This window comes from Aptenodytes patagonicus, chromosome 2, assembly GCF_965638725.1.
Source record: "Aptenodytes patagonicus chromosome 2, bAptPat1.pri.cur, whole genome shotgun sequence".
Taxonomy (NCBI): domain Eukaryota; kingdom Metazoa; phylum Chordata; class Aves; order Sphenisciformes; family Spheniscidae; genus Aptenodytes; species Aptenodytes patagonicus.
Window position 1 is genome coordinate 84,752,480 of NC_134950.1, and position 19,375 is coordinate 84,771,854.

The window sequence follows — 19,375 nt, forward strand, 5'->3', positions numbered from 1 at the left end:
GAAGCAACAGTTCTCCTGATGAAGGGAGTTTTTAGGTGCATACAATGAGATTGCCCCAGAATATATCCTCAGCCTCCAAGATCTCCACTGATCAGGAGTCCCTTAAGTCTGAGGAGTTTGTGTAAACAGCCTTTCAAAAATTTTTCTTCCATAAAATTATCTACTTACTTGTTGAATCAATGCAAACTTTTAGCACCCGGAGTGCCCAGGGGCACAGCAAAAGACACACAGTTTAACTGCGCATTGCATGAAACACAACCTCCTTTGCTTTGCATATGCTTCCACGCAATTTCCTTTGATGTTCCCTACTTCTCATACTAGAAGAGGTTGTAAACAAAGCAAGCTACCCTGCAGTTAATGAATGTGTCCAGCAAGCTTCAGGTTGATACAGCCTCTCAGAAAAACACGGTTCTCCAGGTGCACATTTTAATAAGCCACTTCCCATCGGCCCAGAGCAGCTCCTGACAAACCACTCCATCCTGACTGCAAGTCATGTCCTGGCAGCTGGATTCCCTGCCCGCTGCCATGAGTTTCTGTGGTCATCTAAACTCAGCAGCCACACACCCCGCTACGGAGATAAACTCACGCAGCCCACTTTGTACTGCTGGCAGAAGTGAACACGAATGAAACTATATAACTTCGGCTTCGTCATCCAGCCAGAGTTATCATTTCTAGGTGGTGAAATTAGACCTTGTCTGCCCATCACTGCTAACGTTCCTACCAAAAACTCTGCAGAAACTTCATGCTCTTTTGCTTCTTTCCTTAGTACAAATCAGCACAAACAGAATTATAGATGAAGCAAAAATTGGCAGGCAACAAATGAAGATTACTCGCATCCCAGGAGAAGCCATTATGGGAGCAAGACACTGTCATTCTTTCTGCCCACTCTTTCTATTCTTTTTAATTATCTCCAAATATTGCTTTTGTATATAATCGTACGCTGTTAAAAGTTACTACAAGGAAAGATGCGTGTGTTGAGCTTACAATATAATGTAGAATATGTCCACGCATGAAAATGATTTCATTAAAAGATCGCTGTTTAAACATGCAAGAGCCACCATTCTCTTCACTTGTTTGTGTCAAGTGTTTTAAAAACATATTACATCAGAACAAAAACTAGAAATATGTACTTGTATCAAATTCCTTATTACCTTTTCAATAAGATCCAAGCACTCTCCATTGTCTGTCCAGTCAATATCCTCCCAAACTAGTCCTTCCCTAGAGAAAATAAGGAGGGCCTTTTTATTGACAACTACAAAGAAAAGCTTTTAAATATAGAAATAGGAGGAGCTGATGTATTTGTCTTGCAAAATACAGCAAAATCAGCTTGCTTTTAAAAAAAATGCACAGCCCCAGACTAGGAGATTTTCAAAGGAATCAAAGGTAGCTGGGAACCCAGATTTCAAGTGAACACTGGTATTTTCAAAATTCTTTCAGATTTCATCTGTCTCTCTTACCTGCTGTATTCCAGTTGCTCCAAGGAAAAGATGTGCTTGTTGAAATACTCCTGAAGCTTTTCATTTGCATAGTTAATATTGAACTGCTCAAAACGGTTTACCTAAAGAGACAAGAAATTTTCAAAAATGCATACACTCCAAGTATTTTGCTTTGCAAACAAGGAACTGGTTTAAGTTGTAACATGTTTAATAATCAACTCACAGTGAAAATGACAAAGATATATAGAATGGCGAAGCATAAATATCAGACAATCCATCTGAATAAACTTTTGAAACCTACCTCAAAATTTTCAAATCCAAATATGTCCAAAATTCCAATGGACTTGAAGTCTTCCTTGCTTCTGATTCTGCTGTTGATTTTCTTAATGACCCAAGCAAAACACTGAGAATAAAGTGCCATAGCCATAGAATCTCTGCTGTCTATTGCCTGCATTAAAGAAGGAACACACAACGCATCAATCACCCCTGTAACTGAGAACTTACCAGACTTCGCTGGTCAGCATCCCTTGCACAGCATAAAGCAAGGTATAATGCAAGCAGGTTTGTATTCCTACATACCTTGACAGCAATTGTATTAACAGAGAGGCCCGATTTAAGCTTTAACAGTGTAAGTTATAACAGCTGTACACCTATGTGGCTTTAAAGTTACATTTCAAAACTAAAGCATTCAAAAATTAGGAAATTATAAACTTAAGGCACAGAGGAAGAAAAGAGAAGGGTAGGAAATAACAGCTTAATTTACTCCATTGTAGAGGTAAGCATAATGTTATGTATACCTTTTCCTAATCCCCTTCTTGCAAATAATAAAAATATTTTCGCTGAAAATTTTCAAAAACACCCACCTGACACAAATGTCCATAATGAAAAATATCAGCCTACATGACCAGAATTTGGAAAAAAAAATGGTAAGCAATCAGGCTTAATAAGAATAACAAGAGCCGAGCCACAAGTCTTGGCCAGAATGACAGGATGGGATATACAGAAATTTCTACAAGTCCAATTATACCCTTCCCAAAAAACTATGTAGCATTTTTGATAGCAACTCTGATGCATGATCTAAACTTCTGTTCCTGAGCGCCCAATGATTTCACTGGACTTGAAGTCCGAGCCATATATTTAACAGACCCTAAAAACATGTCAAAACTGAGATGCCTTTACCTGCTGTATACTAAGAGGTGTTAGGATTTCTTCTCCCCTGAGTATCATTGACCTCTGTGTCAACGCTTCAGTTAGCTGCGTGGAGTCCAACCCCAGTAGTTCAGCAGATCTACCCAGAGCTGGCAAAAGAAAGAGACAAATACAAATATGTCCTTAAATGCATAAGGCTATGAAACTAATTATTATTATTATTACCACCATTTAGGATGATGGGGATTGGACATAAAAACACAACTAGAAACTGTAGGATATGTTTTTGCTGCTCATGAAAAGGCACAGTATCATAAATATGCACAACTGAAGGAATTTAGCAGTAGAATTCATCACGAGTAAGTCACAAATATTTATTTTCCTCTTAATGTTACATGTCAAGGATTCAAACAGTCTACTACTTACACTAACATATCTTTCCAGATACAAACAGTAATTCACTCTTTGTGCACATGAACGCGTTTCAGCTTCCCTCGGGATGATGAGGATAAAGAAAACCAGTGCAATTTTTTTCTTATATGCATAATTTAATTTGCAATTTTGCTGTAATGTGGTATATAAAGCAGTATGCAATGCTACTCTTTATTGCCATATTTCAGCAAACATTTAAAATGCTCACCAGCCGCCAGCCCAATCTTTAGACATACCAGCACACACTTTCAGATTTGTAATTGAGGTATTGAAAGCTCTAACAAAAGATACCTTCAGTGGAGATACCAGTTAAGGAACATATTGAGCACCAATGTTTTATCAGCTTGAGAATATTTCAAAGAAGGAATTAGATTAAAAAGGAATTTCACTACTATTAATGGAATAAATATGCACCCAAGGTCTTCCCTAATTAAAACCTAGGATCCAGCAGCAAACTAATTTGCCTTGTATGTCAAAAAACCAAAAATAACATTTTAATCAACATTTACAGATGCTAAAAAGCAGTAAAACCCTTTCACTGTTTGAAAGGAAGCTCAGCCTTCTCACCTGTTTTAAAGGACACCTGTGCCCCACCAGCAGTGATGAACTCAACATTTCCTAGATGCAAAATGCCAGCCAACAGCCTCAAAACTTCTCGCACCTCCTCCTTGCTGAACTGCATCACTTCCATTGCAGTCTGGAATGACATGCGACCTTCTTCAATAACATGCACACTGACTCAAAAATGGGGACAAGGACAAACCCACCAACTGTGTTGTCAGGCCTCAGAAAGGCAAGTCAGGACCAGTAGAGGGCTGGCAGGAGTTAATTCCTTTGGTTTCATCCCAAACTGAATAATACATCACGGGGACAACTTGAAACATGCAAGTGTCACTCTGGTTTTAAGAAATCTCCTTTTGGTGCTGTATGGATCCTGTAATTTGCTTTCAAATTCTTCTGTATAAACATTGAAATGCCCTACTGAGTTGTGTATCAGATGCAATTTCACTAATGTGCATGAGTAACTGATAACCTCTTCTGTGTTTTTAACAAATTTTGCCAATTAGCCTTGGAGGTAAACCAAGGCATGGGGAAGGAAACACTGCAACATGTAAGATTTGCTCATTTGTTGTCTCAGCCACGGAGAATTCAGAGGAGGCCTTCTGCAGCATGTTCTGGGCAAGCCGTGAAGCCCAAACACACATCTTACCAGTGTGGTCTGACATCTTATAGCAAAATTGAGCAAGAAAGAGATCTATATAAAATGTGTTGAATTTATGAATAACCACTATGGCAATGATCAAGGCTCAACTACGTAACAAGGAGAATGGCAAATCTCTATCTAAAGAAACATTAAAACAAGAAGAGGAACATACACCTTTCTCTGACATAGAAGGGGTAAGTAATTGTATGCCTCTGGAAATCACCAGAATTTCCCAAATTTGGGTCTAATATGAGCCTGTCTGAGACCAGATCACAGTTTTATACCCTTACAGCTAGACTCACCATGTCTGACAGATGACACGTGACACATTTATCTTTCATAAATCATCAGTTACAAATGGAAGCGCCTCAGACTCATCCCACAAAAGTAGAGAAGAGATAAAGGTTGAAGGTGCATTTTGTATAGAAGACCTTTCACAACAGAGCTCTAAGAAAGGCGGCAGCACTGTGAGTTCATCTCCACGTTCACCGTGCAGTTCCTCCTTGTCTCCCACAAAAGTTTCACTTAAGTAACATTTCCGGGACTTAAACCGCAATAAAAACAGGCAAAGGGGATGACTGTAATAGGAAAAGACAGGCGAGGGCAAACTGCGGGGTTTCTGCCCGCCTCCCACTCTGGCAACGCAGCCTGGCAGCCTCAGCCCCTGCTCCAAGCCTTCCCACACCACGGGCAGCACGCAAGCATCACCTGCCCAGCTGATTTCATGCTCTGCCTACCCTGGGATAATTAGCACAAATTAAATGTCATGCTAATCAGCTTAAGCCATGTGACTATAATGTAGATAAGTCACCAACTTTTCCAACACCCCTCCACCCCCACCACACCAGCTGAGGATGTTTTACACTAAAAATAACTGCTGCATCCACTACACATTAATTTGTCAATCTGGCAAAGAGATTAACATAGCTAAGCAAAAATAGTTTGGTGAAGGGCATAAACCCCATTATTTTAACTGATTTTTAAAATCTAACACATATCACCTCAGTAATATAGTAAGCAATTAGCAATTATCCTAACAGTCAGTATAGACTAATTGCTGTAGCTAATTGGTGTGGGTACAAGACAAAGACATTCAGACAAAGGCTCCATCAGGACCTGGTTTTTAATCTGTGTTTACATTTTCTTCAACTCTATTGTGTAACTTACTCCATACAACTGGATTTCCCAGCTGAGGTTAAACCACCACAAACTTAAAGAGCCACAGAAGCCTAGGTGCTTTGCTCCCCATGTGCTGCACTGCAGACTTGACCCAGTAGATGCTACATGATCTGGGCAAAGCTTTAGGATGGAAAAACAGAGGAAGCAGACATACCTGCAATATAAAACAATGCAGGGAAGGGCAAAGGCATGTAAATGCCTTACTGTCTTCCTAACTGATACTCTTTTCGTTTCAAAACTTAATCATTTCACTAAGTTATAGCACACTTTAAAATGACAGAGTAAAAATCAAGTATTGGTAAGGAAGGTAAAGACACGCTCAAAATGACAGTGAAGCGTTACAAGAAAATTTAAGTCCCTGTAAGCTTGTTTCTTCTGAGAGTGCTGCACATAGAGCCAGAATGGCAGAGAGCACAGGTAAGCACAAGAAGGCTTTGTCCCCTGCTCTGTCAGTGGGCCCCAGGGCGCCTGCCCCTCCAGCATTTTTAAAGTGTAAAGAACTAGGGAAACAACTCACAATGACTTCCTTGAAAGAATCTTTGTCACTGATTGTCTTATCCGCTATACATCCAGACTGATTCAGGTAGTGGTAGTTCTCCGGTACAGATAAGTAAAAAGCATCTAATGAGGAGAGAAAAGAGGACGAGTGAAAACAAAAATCCCAAAACAAAAGCACTCCACAAATTACTATGTCAGAGTTCACAATTCATTTGCTCAGAAATTATGATGATGCACAAAAAGTTTTATATTAAAATGCAATATGGGGTTTTATTTTGCTGGTTTTTTTGCTTTATTTAGCTGCACCATGGAGTTTTTAGCACGCAAAGACAGCAGGCCTAAAGGGAGATGCTGAGACAGATTTAGGCAATTTTGCACATATACAAATGTCATTTCTTTTGTTCAGTGGATTTATCTTTATGAGAGAGGATTAGAGGAACCAGAATTATTTCTCTTTGTTGCTGTGGAGTTATTTAGTACCAGCAAAAATATTCAGCTTGAACAGAATGAAGCATGTTTGTCCCCAAGTAATTTTTCCACGGCCACAGCAGAAGCTGGGAGAAAAATTACCGGCAGCTCAGTGACATTCTTCAACTAAGCAGGTTGCTTTATCAAGCTGAGCTCAAATTCACACTCACTGAATTCCGGCTGAATAAATAACCTATTTCTCTGCTTGGGTTAGCGGGTTTCTGCAGTTAAATTCTCTGCTGCTGTCACCATGGCTGACTGCTAGCAGAGAGCCACTACAGTTGTGTGACTTGTGCTTTGCCACTCACCTTTCTCCCTCTCTTCTATCCCTGCCAGCAGAGCATAGAATATATGATAATTTCTTTCCCCGGGGTTTTGTCTTACTACACGATTCTGTCAAAGTAAAAAATAGTTTCCATTTAAGCAATCATTTTTAAGGAGAAATTTTTATCCACAATTTCAAAGAAAATATTAAATCAAACAAAATTAACTGAGCAAAGGCAAACATCAACTTACTTTTTCCAATAAATCTATAGCCAGGAAGAAAAACTTCAGTCAAGGAATAAAGTAAAAAGCAATTAATGCACAAGCTATTCATAATCTTCCTTAATTCTTTCACTTGAGACAACCGGAAGAGCATCATGGTCTTTTCTTACAACATGCCTACTGCCATAACAAGATGAATAAAGTGGCAATAATGATAATATTGCAGCAGTTTTAATACCAACGTGTTCCCACACCTCCTTCTCCTCCATCCCATCAAAACAGGACTTGTCATGTTCTGGATTTTAAACGGCATCTGCTTTCCTTTACTTTTCCCTAAAGCTTGGGACCAGCTTTAAGGATGAAACTTGTCCCACTGCAAAAGCAGCTTCTGTTCAAAGCACTAGGTAGGATCACCTCAGTATATTCCTCATCCCCACACCTCTGGTGCTCTAGTGGAGCTGGGTCATAGTTCAATTTTGCCAAATGCAGGACAAATCCAAGGATTTGACCCACCCATGCTCAGGCTGCAGAAATTCAGCAGCTCTGCTCTTCCAAGTACTTTTCCAGAAACTAAGCAGCTTATCTTTGGATATAATAAATGAGGGAAATAGCGGACAACTGAAGTTATCCCCAAGAACTCAGGCTGTTTTAGCTCACTACGCAGGAACACGCACATGAGCCATGCTAGCAGTAGCAATACAAAATCCTGGTCCTCCTGGAGTATATACATCCCACCCCGCCACAAATGTACGTGTGCACAGACACATGCAGAATTTGGTGTTACTGCTTCTCTTTCCCGTCAGCTCAATTTAATTGTGTTTGTTTCAGGATGGGGTGAAAGGACGGACAAGGGCAAGCCACTTCTCTCTCAGCCCTCCACAGAGGAGGTATGCAGGGGCTGCCCGCAAACAGGGGTAAAATCACCAAATGAGGATACAATCTATAATTCTTCCTCCCTGAATGTTTCCTTTCTGACAGATGTTCAGCTGAATAAACTTCCCAAAGCGACTTGAGTTGTTGTTGTAAACAGTCTTTGCATTGCCAAAAGCTTCCATAATTGGGCTGTGAAAATACAGAAGAACGACAAGAGCGTTAACGCGTGACCAGCATGACGACAGTTTCACATGGGACTGGTGAAAGGAACAGCACTCTGAGAAGCTCAGTTCTGACAGCCTCCTCAGCCAAAACCTACATCCTCAGTATTATCCTCAATTTATTAACAACGGACATCTCAATTTTCTGTCAAAAGATGCCAAGTATTCAAGCAACATGAAGATTGATCGTACTGAACTACTCTGCAGCTTAATCTGTAACTGCTCAGAAGATGCACTCAATTCTCATTGCAGTACTCAAATTATAGAAATAAGAAATCTCAGCACATGCAAATTGCTAGACAGATGTAGGGAAAGTAGTCCTTGCCCTAAGGCAATTAAAAAAAATAATTAACTCAAGATACAGCAGGTAAAACAGAGATGAAGCACGATAAACAAAAGTAATAGCTTCTCAAATTGTCTTTGTTTTTAAATAGTTTAGGACCATGCATTACTTCATTTGAACACGGAGAGATTTTTTTTTTCTTGCATAGAGTGTGTCCAATTTATCTGATGCATTTACTCATCTGTCTTATCAGTTCTCCTTATCTTCCCTTTCCTCAGCATGCTTTTACCATCTGCACACTTTATCCTTACCGTGCTGTATCTTGTTCTACCTTATCCTCAGGCTATAAAAAACAAACCAATGGTTTCTCCCTCCCATCACCCATTTCCCTCACTCTGATTATCTGAATTCAGCCCCAAACAAAAATGTAAGCCACCACTAAAGCATGGTCCATTTCAAAACTCTGCATCTTTCTGCTTCATTAAGATATCCCGCTGTGCTCACAACTCTCTAGAGCAGCCAGGTAATTTTGTTTAATGGAAAATTTTCCCCTTTCCAATATTCATTTTATTGTTCAGTAAAGGCACCCACATCTTAATTACATTGTGAGCTCTTATTTCAATGACAAGGCTTATGTTTTCTGGAAAAAACACCTGTGTATTGAAAGATCTAGTACCTGCTCTCAAGAATAGCTTGCTCCACACAGGAGGTCTTCTCTCTGCAGGACAGCTCCAGAGAATGTTGACTCATTGCAGACAAGAACTTGAGAATCAGCTTAGTGCTTTCCGTCTTACCAGCACCACTTTCGCCACTGAAAGAAGAGGAGGAAAGTGTTTGCGCAGTTCCAGCTGCCAGGCAAAAAGCCCTCTGTCTGGTCAGGCCTCCAAACTCTAAATTACTGGAGGTCAGGAAGACTGGGGTGATTAGAAATGATACTCAAATGGCAGCAGAATACCCCTTTAAGCTTGCTGAATATAACATTCAACACAAAATGCAAGCTATCTTTAGACTTCATATGACTGTTCAGACAGCATTTTGAGGCATTGATTGTGTAAGGATGTACACAACACCCATGAGGCAATGAAGACCTCTCTGAATAGAAACAATTACCCAACAATTCTCACCAACATGGAAAAACAAAATCAGAACAAAGGCATGGCAATGGTCTGGGAGAAAGTCCAGAATATGAATTAAGCTGGGAAAGTTTGGGATTATGTCGCAGCAATCTAGCTAAGGAGGGAGCCCTGCTGTGAGAAGGAGGAGGTTAGAGACACCAATGCATATTGTAACACATAAATGCTACTAGTATAATTAATACTGATATTCTTAGTGAGCTACATATTCTTTAAACAAACTTTTTATATGCCCATCCAAATAAACCAGATTCACATGAGTTCAAAATATACAATTTTCACCTCTCATCACCATCAGAGACGTAAATCCTCTCATCTTCACCCGCAGCAGAACAAAGCTATTTGATAATGCTAAACTGACATTTTAAAAACAAACTGTTAATACACAATCTTGCTGATACAAACGGAAGGCAATATACTCAATTTCTCTTCAAAACCAACACTCTAAAAATGGAAGGTATAAATTTGGCTCATTTCCCCAATATCATTTCCCTTCAATTATGTAGTCTTATAACTAAAAACACACCGTGAGCCATTAAGAAACATAACTTGTGGTTTAAGTTTGTCTAGCTTGCTTACTTTTCATCTTAAGTCATAGCATTATTTCCTAAGCTGCAGCCTAATTCCTAGTTTTCCTAATTAAGCTGTGCCTAATTCCCATTTACTCCCAATGAAAGGAGGTACATTTTGGTCTTATCCTACCCTTTTCATTGTAGCAAGCGAGAGTTTTGTCACTGACTTTGATGGAGCACAACCGGGCATGCGGAGCAAGCTTAGTGTATTTGACAGTCTTTTGTCGTGCCATTGCTGAGTGGTGACCCTGGTGATTTTAGGTTACAGCAAAGTATAACAATACTTTCTAGTAAAAAGCAAAGAAGAAAGCTACAGTTCAAGAAAGCAGCACGGCATTTTCCCGCAAATGAATGCCAACAATTACAAAAACAATCAGGGAAGAGGCATTCAGAAAACAATGAGGCACAGAGTTTTGTAGCTGAGATTTAAGTGTTCCCCAAGAAGAACCAGAGAGTCTTCAAAATGTTTCATAAAACTTCACACAAGATATGCTACCTGCTGATATGTTCCAGCAAGTATGAGTCATCCATCATACTTATACCATCTCAAACAAATTCTGTAGTATTTTTAATTTAGTTTTACCCTTGACGTCTGGCCTTTTCGGTATTTGTTCCCTTTCTCTTTGCAGGCCCTCACCCACTCATGCTCCTTTGCCAACAAAGCAAATATTTAATATTCCCCGTATTTAATACTGGCTCCTTGTACACTAAAGGATTAGCAAAACATTTCTACTACTAGTTTTGAAAGAGCTTCACAAACCCTTGCATTATCCTTGTCTAGTGCAAAAAATCATCAAGCGATACATACCTCTTCCTGCCTAAATTCTCACCCTCCGAGCAGTGTATAACTCAACAGCAGGGATATAGGTGCCAAGGAGGACATCAGCTCTTTCACTGACACCATCCTTCCTCTGCCCCCACCCTCTGTCCCATGCTCTGGAGCATCTGTAGTTCTATGGAACCTGAGTTACCCCACCGTAATCGAGAGCAATTCTACAAGTGAGATATTCAAAGCTGATGGAAAAATATTTCCTGTGCCCATCTCTGGTACAGTTGGTATTATGCACAATTATATGCTCTTGATGTTTTCTTAGAACAGGAGAGGCTCAGAACTGGGTCAGGCTGAAGATCTACCTGCCCAGTGTCCTAGCTCTGACAGTCGCCAAACAGAGATGCCCAGGGAAGACATGTGAAACTTCCCTTCTATGTTTCTTCCAGCTTCCTGGACCTGCTGTTCAGAGGGTTCCTGATCTAAACCTGGTTTCTGTGTGTCTTGTAACCCTCAATGGATTTATATTCCATGAGTTTCTAGCCATACTCCCTTAAAAAGCGTATGAACATGTCTTGCTGTTTCAGATCTGCCTCCTATTAGCTTCATTTGATGCTCCCTAGTTCTCGTATTGGAAGGGGAAACCAACAACTCATCCCAGCACTCCCTCTCTCTGCTATGCATGACTTCATGGATAGCCTCCCCAGTTCGAGTTGCCCGTCTCCATTAGCCATTCCCACATACGGAGCCATGCTATACTTTTGATTGCTCCTTTTTGTTCTCCTCTGAACCACCTCGAGTTCCACAAAGTCCTCCTGGATATCAAGCAAGGGGCAAAAAGGCTCGTGCAAAATACTCCAGATATGAGCAAAGGATGCATTTACACAATGTTCTCTATTCATTTACTAGTAACTACTCTATTCTATTTAGCTTTACAATTACCTTGGGCACTGAGTGGATGGGTTCCTAGTGCCCTCTGGCATGACAGTAAGATCTCACCCCTGCATGGTGTTGCTCAGCTTGGGACCCATAATTTTATGTGCATCAAGTTGGCTCTGCACTTTTCCTTTACAAAATGCTTTATAAAAGACAGTTGTTATTAATGAGATGAAAATCAACAAGCATGCTAAACTTTAAAGTTGTTTATTCAACCCTACAGTGCACACACTAATGGTAGGTTAAGTGGGATCAATCTTTCAGAATCCTTAGAAAGCCTATGCCTACAAGAAGTTGCCAAGGTCAGTAAAAGGGTGAATTTTTTAGTGCACAGCCAACCTTTCCAGCAACCCTTCCACCCCATGAGTTTAAGTGCCCAGCTCGTTCCACATCACTACATTCGGTATTGTGAATATATTAAGTGTGACAGCAACCCACAAGGCCCCCACTTAGGAGATCTTTAGACTTTCTCCATGACTTGTTCTATGCAGGGCATCTCGCTAAGGGCACAGCAGCCTGGACTTCAGACTGCTGCGATGGAAAAAAGGGTCACCGAGAGAGACTCCTCATTCTGAAGGACGTAACGCGAGTGAGGCGGTATCAACACTACTCTAAATCACTTCTCAGTTCTGTCTGCTGGCTTTAAAACCCCAAAGACTGATACACACAGACAAAACAGCACATCTTCAGCAAATAGTGGATGAGGGATAGTTCAGCATTTAGTGGATGAGGGAAAGGCTGTGGATGTGGTCTACCTGGACTTCAGCAAGGCCTTTGACACTGTCTCCCACAGCATTCTCCTCGAGAAGCTGGCGGCTCACGGCTTAGACAGGTAGACTCTGCGCTGGGTCAAAAACTGGCTGGATGGCCGGGCCCAGAGAGTTGTGGTGAATGGAGTTACATCCAGTTGGCGGCCGGTCACGAGCGGTGTTCCCCAGGGCTCAGTACTGGGGCCGGTCTTGTTCAATATCTTTATTGATGATCTGGATGAGGGGATTGAGTGCACCCTCAGTAAGTTTGCAGACGACACCAAGTTGGGTGGGAGTGTTGATCTGCTCGAGGGTAGGAAGGCTCTGCAGAGGGACCTGGACAGGCTGGATCGATGGGCCCAGGCCAACTGTATGAGGTTCAACAAGGACAAGTGCCGGGTCCTGCACTTCGGCCACAACAACCCCATGCAGCGCTACAGGCTTGGGGAAGAGTGGCTGGAAAGCTGCCCAGCAGAGAAGGACCTGGGGGTGTTGGTCGACAGCCGGCTGAACATGAGCCGGCAGTGTGCCCAGGCGGCCAAGAAGGCCAATGGCATCCTGGCCTGTATCAGAAATAGTGTGGCCAGTAGGAGTAGGGAAGGGATCGTGCCCCTGTACTCGGCCCTGGTGAGGCCGCACCTCGAATACTGTGTTCAGTTTTGGGCCCCTCACTACAAGAAGGACGTTGAGGTGCTGGAGCGTGTCCAGAGAAGGGCAACGAGGCTGGTGAGGGGTCTGGAGAACAAGTCTTATGAGGAGCGGCTGAGGGAACTGGGACTGTTTAGCCTGGAGAAGAGGAGGCTGAGAGGAGACCTCATCGCTCTCTACAACTACCTGAAAGGAGGTTGTAGCGAGGTGGATGTCGGTCTCTTCTCCCAAGTAACTAGCAATAGGACGAGAGGAAATGGCTTCAAGTTGCGGCAGGGGAGGTTTAGATTGGATGTAAGGAAAAATTTCTTTACTGAAAGAGTGGTGAAACATTGGAACAGGCTGCCCAGGGAAGTGGTGGAGTCCCCATCCCTGGAGGTTTTTAAAAGACGTGTAGATGAGGCGCTTAGGGACATGGTTTAGTGGGCATGGTGGTGTTGGGTTGACGGTTGGACTCGATGATCTTAGAGGTCTTTTCCAACCTCAATGATTCTATGATTCTATGATTCTATGAAATACAGTTCTTAGACGCACATGTGGATTTTGGTGCGTCAGTCTTGTAAGAACGTCTTCCAATCACAAGTCTGGGTCTCATCCAAAGAGTACTGTGGTTCACATTGATTTTCAAGCTGAACAACACCAAAAAAAAAGTCAGGCCATCGGATGATAACAGAGAGCACAAACTGGTGTGAGACTGATTTCCCACTCGCAGCACTGACTTGAATGTAATCCAGGGTGACTGTTGCTGCTCTTTCGACTGCTCTACACTTCTTTTCAAGTGCTTTAAAGTGGATCAACTGCTGTTGTATCTGAGAGAAGAGCATGTTTGCTTGTCCATGGACTAGATCACCTTAAACAGAGCAGCAACAAAAAAACCCCACCTAAAGATATTTTCCTATTCTTACAATAAAAGGGTGGAGGTTTGAACTTGGTCCCAACTTGCAAACATCAGCTAATCATGGGGGAACTCAGTCCCTTCCCTACATCAGGACAAGCTGTTCGGCTATGCCTTGAGTGAGATAGACTCCTTTCATGCTCCTGCCATGGCACCCAGCTGAAAAATCAGAAGATGTTAATTTTTTTTTTTTTTTAACATGTCTGTTGTAGCATCAAATTTAACTGTGGTGGGCTTTTTTTTTTTTGCTGTTTTAAATGAAACTGGACTCTGTGGTAAGGTTCAGATCAACACAAAACTGAGCATTTGTTGATGTAGACATTTTTGTCTACATGAAAACTCTAGTTCAATAGCCAGATAAGCAATTTTTAGCCTGGGAGGGCAAAAATACCATTTCACAACTGTGTAAATATTCTAATGCACAGGCTGTGCACAGCTTCTTCAATGTGCCATTTTATTGACATTTTAGGCTGCTAAGTTATTTTTATGCAGCATTATCATCACGAAGTAAAATAAGCCTGTGTAACACAGACCGATAAATAAGCATCTTCAGATGACTCCATTTAATATCATCTCTTCTGTATTTCCTTCCTTTTCACTGTCTGGGTGGTTATACTGGAAAAATGGTCTTGCATTTATATTACATTTTGAGTCACTACTGATGACAGGTTCTTGCCTTAACCCTCTTATCTTATCCCCACCCAGACAAATATCCCAAGCATTTCAAAACAGTAGAAGCTTTTTCATATATTTTTGAACCCAATACTTCAAGAAAGCAGCTCCGAAACAAAGCTGAGCTAATTCTGGATGCCAGCAGGGGGCACTTCAAGTCCAGAGGTTCATAAGAAAGTGTTCAGTACCTTATTTCATGGGGCTGTTTGTTACAACTTGCTACTGAGTTTTTAGATCCCAAAGTTAGGAGCAGGTGAAGAGTGCATATCAGAACGTGAAGCCTACACGAACAATTCACTCATTTTAACTGGATGTAACAGTTTATTGTGTTTTCCTGATAGAACGAAATCTTCCTTTTTATCATCTCTTACATTAAATGCAAGACCAGAATATTTGCCTGAATTCAGACATTACAGAGGTCCACTTTTTTTTTTTTTTTTCCAAATGCCAGTAGTAACCAAGAAAGCCTGACAGTGACTTGTTGTAACATCTAATTCTAAGCCAGTGAAAGATGCAGGAATGACCAGGATGCTGAAGATGACGAACACACTGTTATAGCCCGTTGCGACAGGACAAGGGGGAATGGCTTTAAACTAAAGGGGGGTAGGTTTAGACTAGATATAAGGAAGAAATTTTTTACGCTGAGGGTGGTGAAGCACTGGACCAGGTTGCCCAGAGAGGTGGTGGATGCCCCATCCCTGGACACATTCCAGGTCAGGTTGGACGGGGCTCTGAGCAACCTGACCTAGTTGAAGATGTCCCTGCCCACAGCAGGGGGGTTGGACTAGATGACCTTTAGACGTCCCTTCCAACCCAAACTATTCTATGATTCTATACCTCCACTTCTGGTGCCCCAAACTAAGTATATGATCGCAGGGACTTTTCTAAACCTCATGAGGGCCACTGAAAACCTTCAGTACTTTAAAAAAATCCTGCTCTGACTCCACGATACAACAGATAATAGCGTTTTAGGAAAGCAGATTTGGCTTTTTATTTTTTTGTCTTGAATTGCATGTTCCTTCAATTTCTGTAGAAACAAGATACCCTTATAAGGTTGTACTACAGCACTTGTCTGAAACACTGAACTTATACAAATCATTGTTTTAATCCACGACCACAGTAAACAATTTTAAAAGGGACTGCTAATGCAAAACTTCTCCATCTTATAGCTTCCCTGTACCAAGGCACATGGTTTACAGAGCAGGGACTGCTGGAGACTCCTCTGGAACATCAGCGATTTCTGCTTATGTCCTTTTTAGGACACAACCTGCTTCTCTCTTGGCAGCTTGTGGGGAACTGGAAGGAAAGGTAAAATACTTGGGCCAGTACAGAATGGCATTAACAAAAATAACAATGGCCACCTTCTAGGCACCAAAAATTACTTTGGTCCCCAAAATTTGGGTATGTGGGCTATTCACAAGTTATTAGCTGACATTACACCATGAAATCATGACTCCAGGCTAGCTACTTTTGCATGACAAAGATCTCTGTGCATTTCATTTTTTCTCGGAGTGACACCTGGACTCAGCTTTATATGTATAGCACTATGCATTAAATTAAAAAAAAAAAAAAGGAAAAATGCAGTTGAAGAAAGCTGAAAAGCACACACAGCCCCCTCTGTCTTTGTGCCACTGCCAGGCAGGACCTGCCTAGAGGCAAGGGCAGGAAGGGACCGCGACCTGAGAGCTTGCAGAAAGTTGGAAACAGACCTAGCTGTGTGGCATCTGATCCACATTTCTAACAACAGCTTGGGTGCTGAACTACATGCGCCAAATCCTCCTCTTATCCAGGAAGCCTTGCAAACTGGCCTGTAATCTTAAATGCCAGTAGAAACTGCTTATTGCAAAAGGTGCTGCTCTCACTCTGCCTCATCCCCTCTCTGCCCCACCAGCTGCCCCATGCCATGGTCCCACGGCTGTCACAAGGGCTCCCGTGGAGGTCAGGAGACAGCCAAAATCACGTCACCTTGTGTCTGAAGAGCTCTCCACATTTAGCTTGTGCTGGTAGGTTGCAGGAAGGCAAGAGCAAACAGGCTTAATCACAAAACCACTGCAAATGTGAGAGAAGGAGGGGAAACACAAGCTCTCTCACCCCGCTTAACATCACCCCCTGCCCGGAGCCCGATGGCTGGTGCCGTGCTGCCATCGCCACTGAGCTGCTCCTCCCAATCCGGTGGGCAAGGTTTCGGTTTTCCCTGCCCGCTGCGAGCCAACGCAGCTGAGCTGGCAGGCAGGGGAACGGGAAAAGAGCTGGCTGCATTTTCAGCTCTTCTGGAGCAAGAAGGAAAGAGGAGCTGAAAGCAGTGAAAAGCTATTGAAATGTCAACTGCTCTCAACGTACATTCGGCAGCAGCGAGATCCTGAATATCAGCAACAGTGGATCAAACGGGAAGCTGTTAAATCACCATTAAATTAAAGCACAACGAGATTAAGGAAGGAAGATTAATCAGGCAGTTAAGTGGCTGAAATGAGGAGGGTTTTCTCTTTTGCTATTGTTATTTACCACATTTCTCGAGACTGGTGGGTTATTTTTTCTTTTCCTCTAGATACAGGGTTCAGGGTCTACTGGTGACAAACTACTGAGCTGCACAGGGATGTCTAAACGGGTAGGGAAAGCACTTAGGGTAGAATCAGATGTGTGAATAGCAAAAAACGCAAAAAAACCCAATAGATTTTTTCACTAAATGAAATTGTAAGGTGCGTAAGAAAAATTAACATTTTGTTAGAGGTTCACGGAACGATACAGAGCAAGTTCAGAAATCTCTCCCAAAACTCTGATGGTTTAAAAGCCTGCTTTCTTTTGGAGTTCTCCCCTCCACGCGGCCCAAATCCATGTTCCTACATCACCTCAAAAGGCTCACTGGCAGGGATAATCAAAGCAGCAGCAGCAGCTGCCATTTACCTGATGAGGATACACTGGTTGTCATGGCGCTTCCAAAGGCAGCGGTAGCACTCGTTCGCCACAGCGAAGATATGAGGTGCAATCTCTCCCATGTGGTGCTTGCTGTATCGCTCCATGGCGGCGCAGTCGTACAGTCCCGGGATGCTCTTGTAAGGGTTCACAGACGCAACTATCGAACCAATGTAGGTCTGCAAGCACACAGCCCCCCCAGAGTTATTACACACAGGGTGGAACAGATTAACACTCTTCCTAAATGAAAGACAACAAATACACATTTGCAAAAGCCTAGCAATCCTTTGGATAAAGGTGGCTGGTATTTTTCCCTGCTTTCTTCCTTTCAACAAAAGCAACAGAAGGGCAAAAGTTGTTTCCACCTCTGTCATGTTTTCATGCTCACCTACAGCACAGAGCTTCTCGGCTGTACAAATCCCTGCCTTAACGTCGCTTACAGCTGCACAGTAATGCCTACAAGCGCTGGTCTACAGCTGCTTCTCATGCATTCTTAGGGACTCACTGAACTTACTAAAAACCTGACTGTGTCCCAAGTATTGGTGCAAAAGTCCATATTTCCATGTAGAGTATCCAAGTCCTTCTCTGCTACTCATTTTTAAAACAGAAGTATCAGACATTATGGTAGACACTAGCACCATTATATGGTAGCAGGCCCTTAGAAAAGCACGTGAACTGGCAGGTGCTCCCAAAACATTGGGTTTCTGTAACTTAATACATTACTACTTTGATGCACAAGGGCAGCTGACAAGGCATTCATTTCTATCCCACTGCAATTAGAGAGCACATCAGTTAAAACCACCCAGGTAGCAGCTTATGCCCATTCCCATTGCCTTAACTCATTAGACTGTGGTAACGTGATCATTTGCAACAGTCTATTCGCAATGCTGTTCATTTTCTCAGTCACCCTCTATCCACTTCAATGTATTCCTCAAATAAAATCAAATTAAGTGAGGTAGGAGATAACATTAAGTATGTTATCTCCAGAATTTCCAGTACATTTCTGGGGCATGTGAAATCAATTGATATATCATATGATGTGTGTGGCGTTACCGCTGTGAAACTAATTTAATTTTGTTAAGCACCCCTTCTGCAGTGACAGGCAGGAAGCTGACACCTGGCTTCAACAGCCCTGCTGCGGACTTCCAAAGAGCCAGGCTGCGAAGCCTCCAGCCCTGTAACACGGTCCCCATGTACAGACAGATGCTTCACCAGCAGTCAACCCTCTCGTCACCGACAGGAACCAGCTGTGAAGCTGACAGTAGGACTGGAGCTCTCTTCATCTCTGCAGCACCCTACCCAGAAAGGGCTGGATAAGGTGAGCAGCATCTTGCACGCCACAGAAACACAGCCCCACGTGTTCCTTCTGCAGCCACCCTCTTCTCTGGCAAGCCACCGTGGGGGCACTCACTGAGACCCAGCGACCACCAGCTCCCCCACAAGTTTTCCTTTCCTCTCTGTCAGTCTCTTCCACAGCATTTACGTTCCACATCTACCTGCCTCCCTCCTCTTCTCCTTAATTAACATATAATGATCGCTGTGTATCAGCTCTCCTTCCTCACTGTCACCCTGCTGTTACATTCCCCGTTATCCACCTGTTCGTCCTCCATCAGGCCCAACACAAGTAGCAGTTCTGAGCTTTTGCTAAGGGGACTACAGCAGTGTCCTTGAAATTATGACAATTTTATTAGCTGCGAGGGGAATATTCCTCCTCAGTGTAACTCAAATACCTTTTACAGAGCTGTGAACTTTCAATCTGTGTGTTTTATAAAAAACCCCATGCTGTGCAATAGTTCAGAAGGTTTCATCTAGAGGAAAGATACCATTTCAACACAAGATCATATCGCAGGGCAATTACAGCA

At 42.4% G+C, this 19,375-nt stretch overlaps 1 protein-coding gene across 2 annotated transcripts in view; it reads right to left on the reverse strand.

Moving 5' to 3' along the window:
* Nucleotides 1-19,375, reverse strand: part of MYO10 (myosin X) — a 175,417-nt gene that overhangs the window by 63,652 nt on the left and 92,390 nt on the right. For both annotated transcript variants that reach the window (XM_076330372.1, XM_076330371.1), the window contains 11 exons: nucleotides 17,505-17,692; nucleotides 8,906-9,040; nucleotides 7,790-7,914; nucleotides 6,883-6,896; nucleotides 6,675-6,759; nucleotides 5,918-6,021; nucleotides 3,585-3,714; nucleotides 2,616-2,734; nucleotides 1,738-1,884; nucleotides 1,458-1,558; nucleotides 1,152-1,218 (listed from right to left, as the gene is read on the reverse strand). In XM_076330372.1, the coding sequence (XP_076186487.1) occupies nucleotides 1,152-1,218; nucleotides 1,458-1,558; nucleotides 1,738-1,884; nucleotides 2,616-2,734; nucleotides 3,585-3,714; nucleotides 5,918-6,021; nucleotides 6,675-6,759; nucleotides 6,883-6,896; nucleotides 7,790-7,914; nucleotides 8,906-9,040; nucleotides 17,505-17,692 (1,215 nt within the window). The remainder of the gene's footprint in view (nucleotides 1-1,151; nucleotides 1,219-1,457; nucleotides 1,559-1,737; nucleotides 1,885-2,615; nucleotides 2,735-3,584; nucleotides 3,715-5,917; nucleotides 6,022-6,674; nucleotides 6,760-6,882; nucleotides 6,897-7,789; nucleotides 7,915-8,905; nucleotides 9,041-17,504; nucleotides 17,693-19,375) is intronic.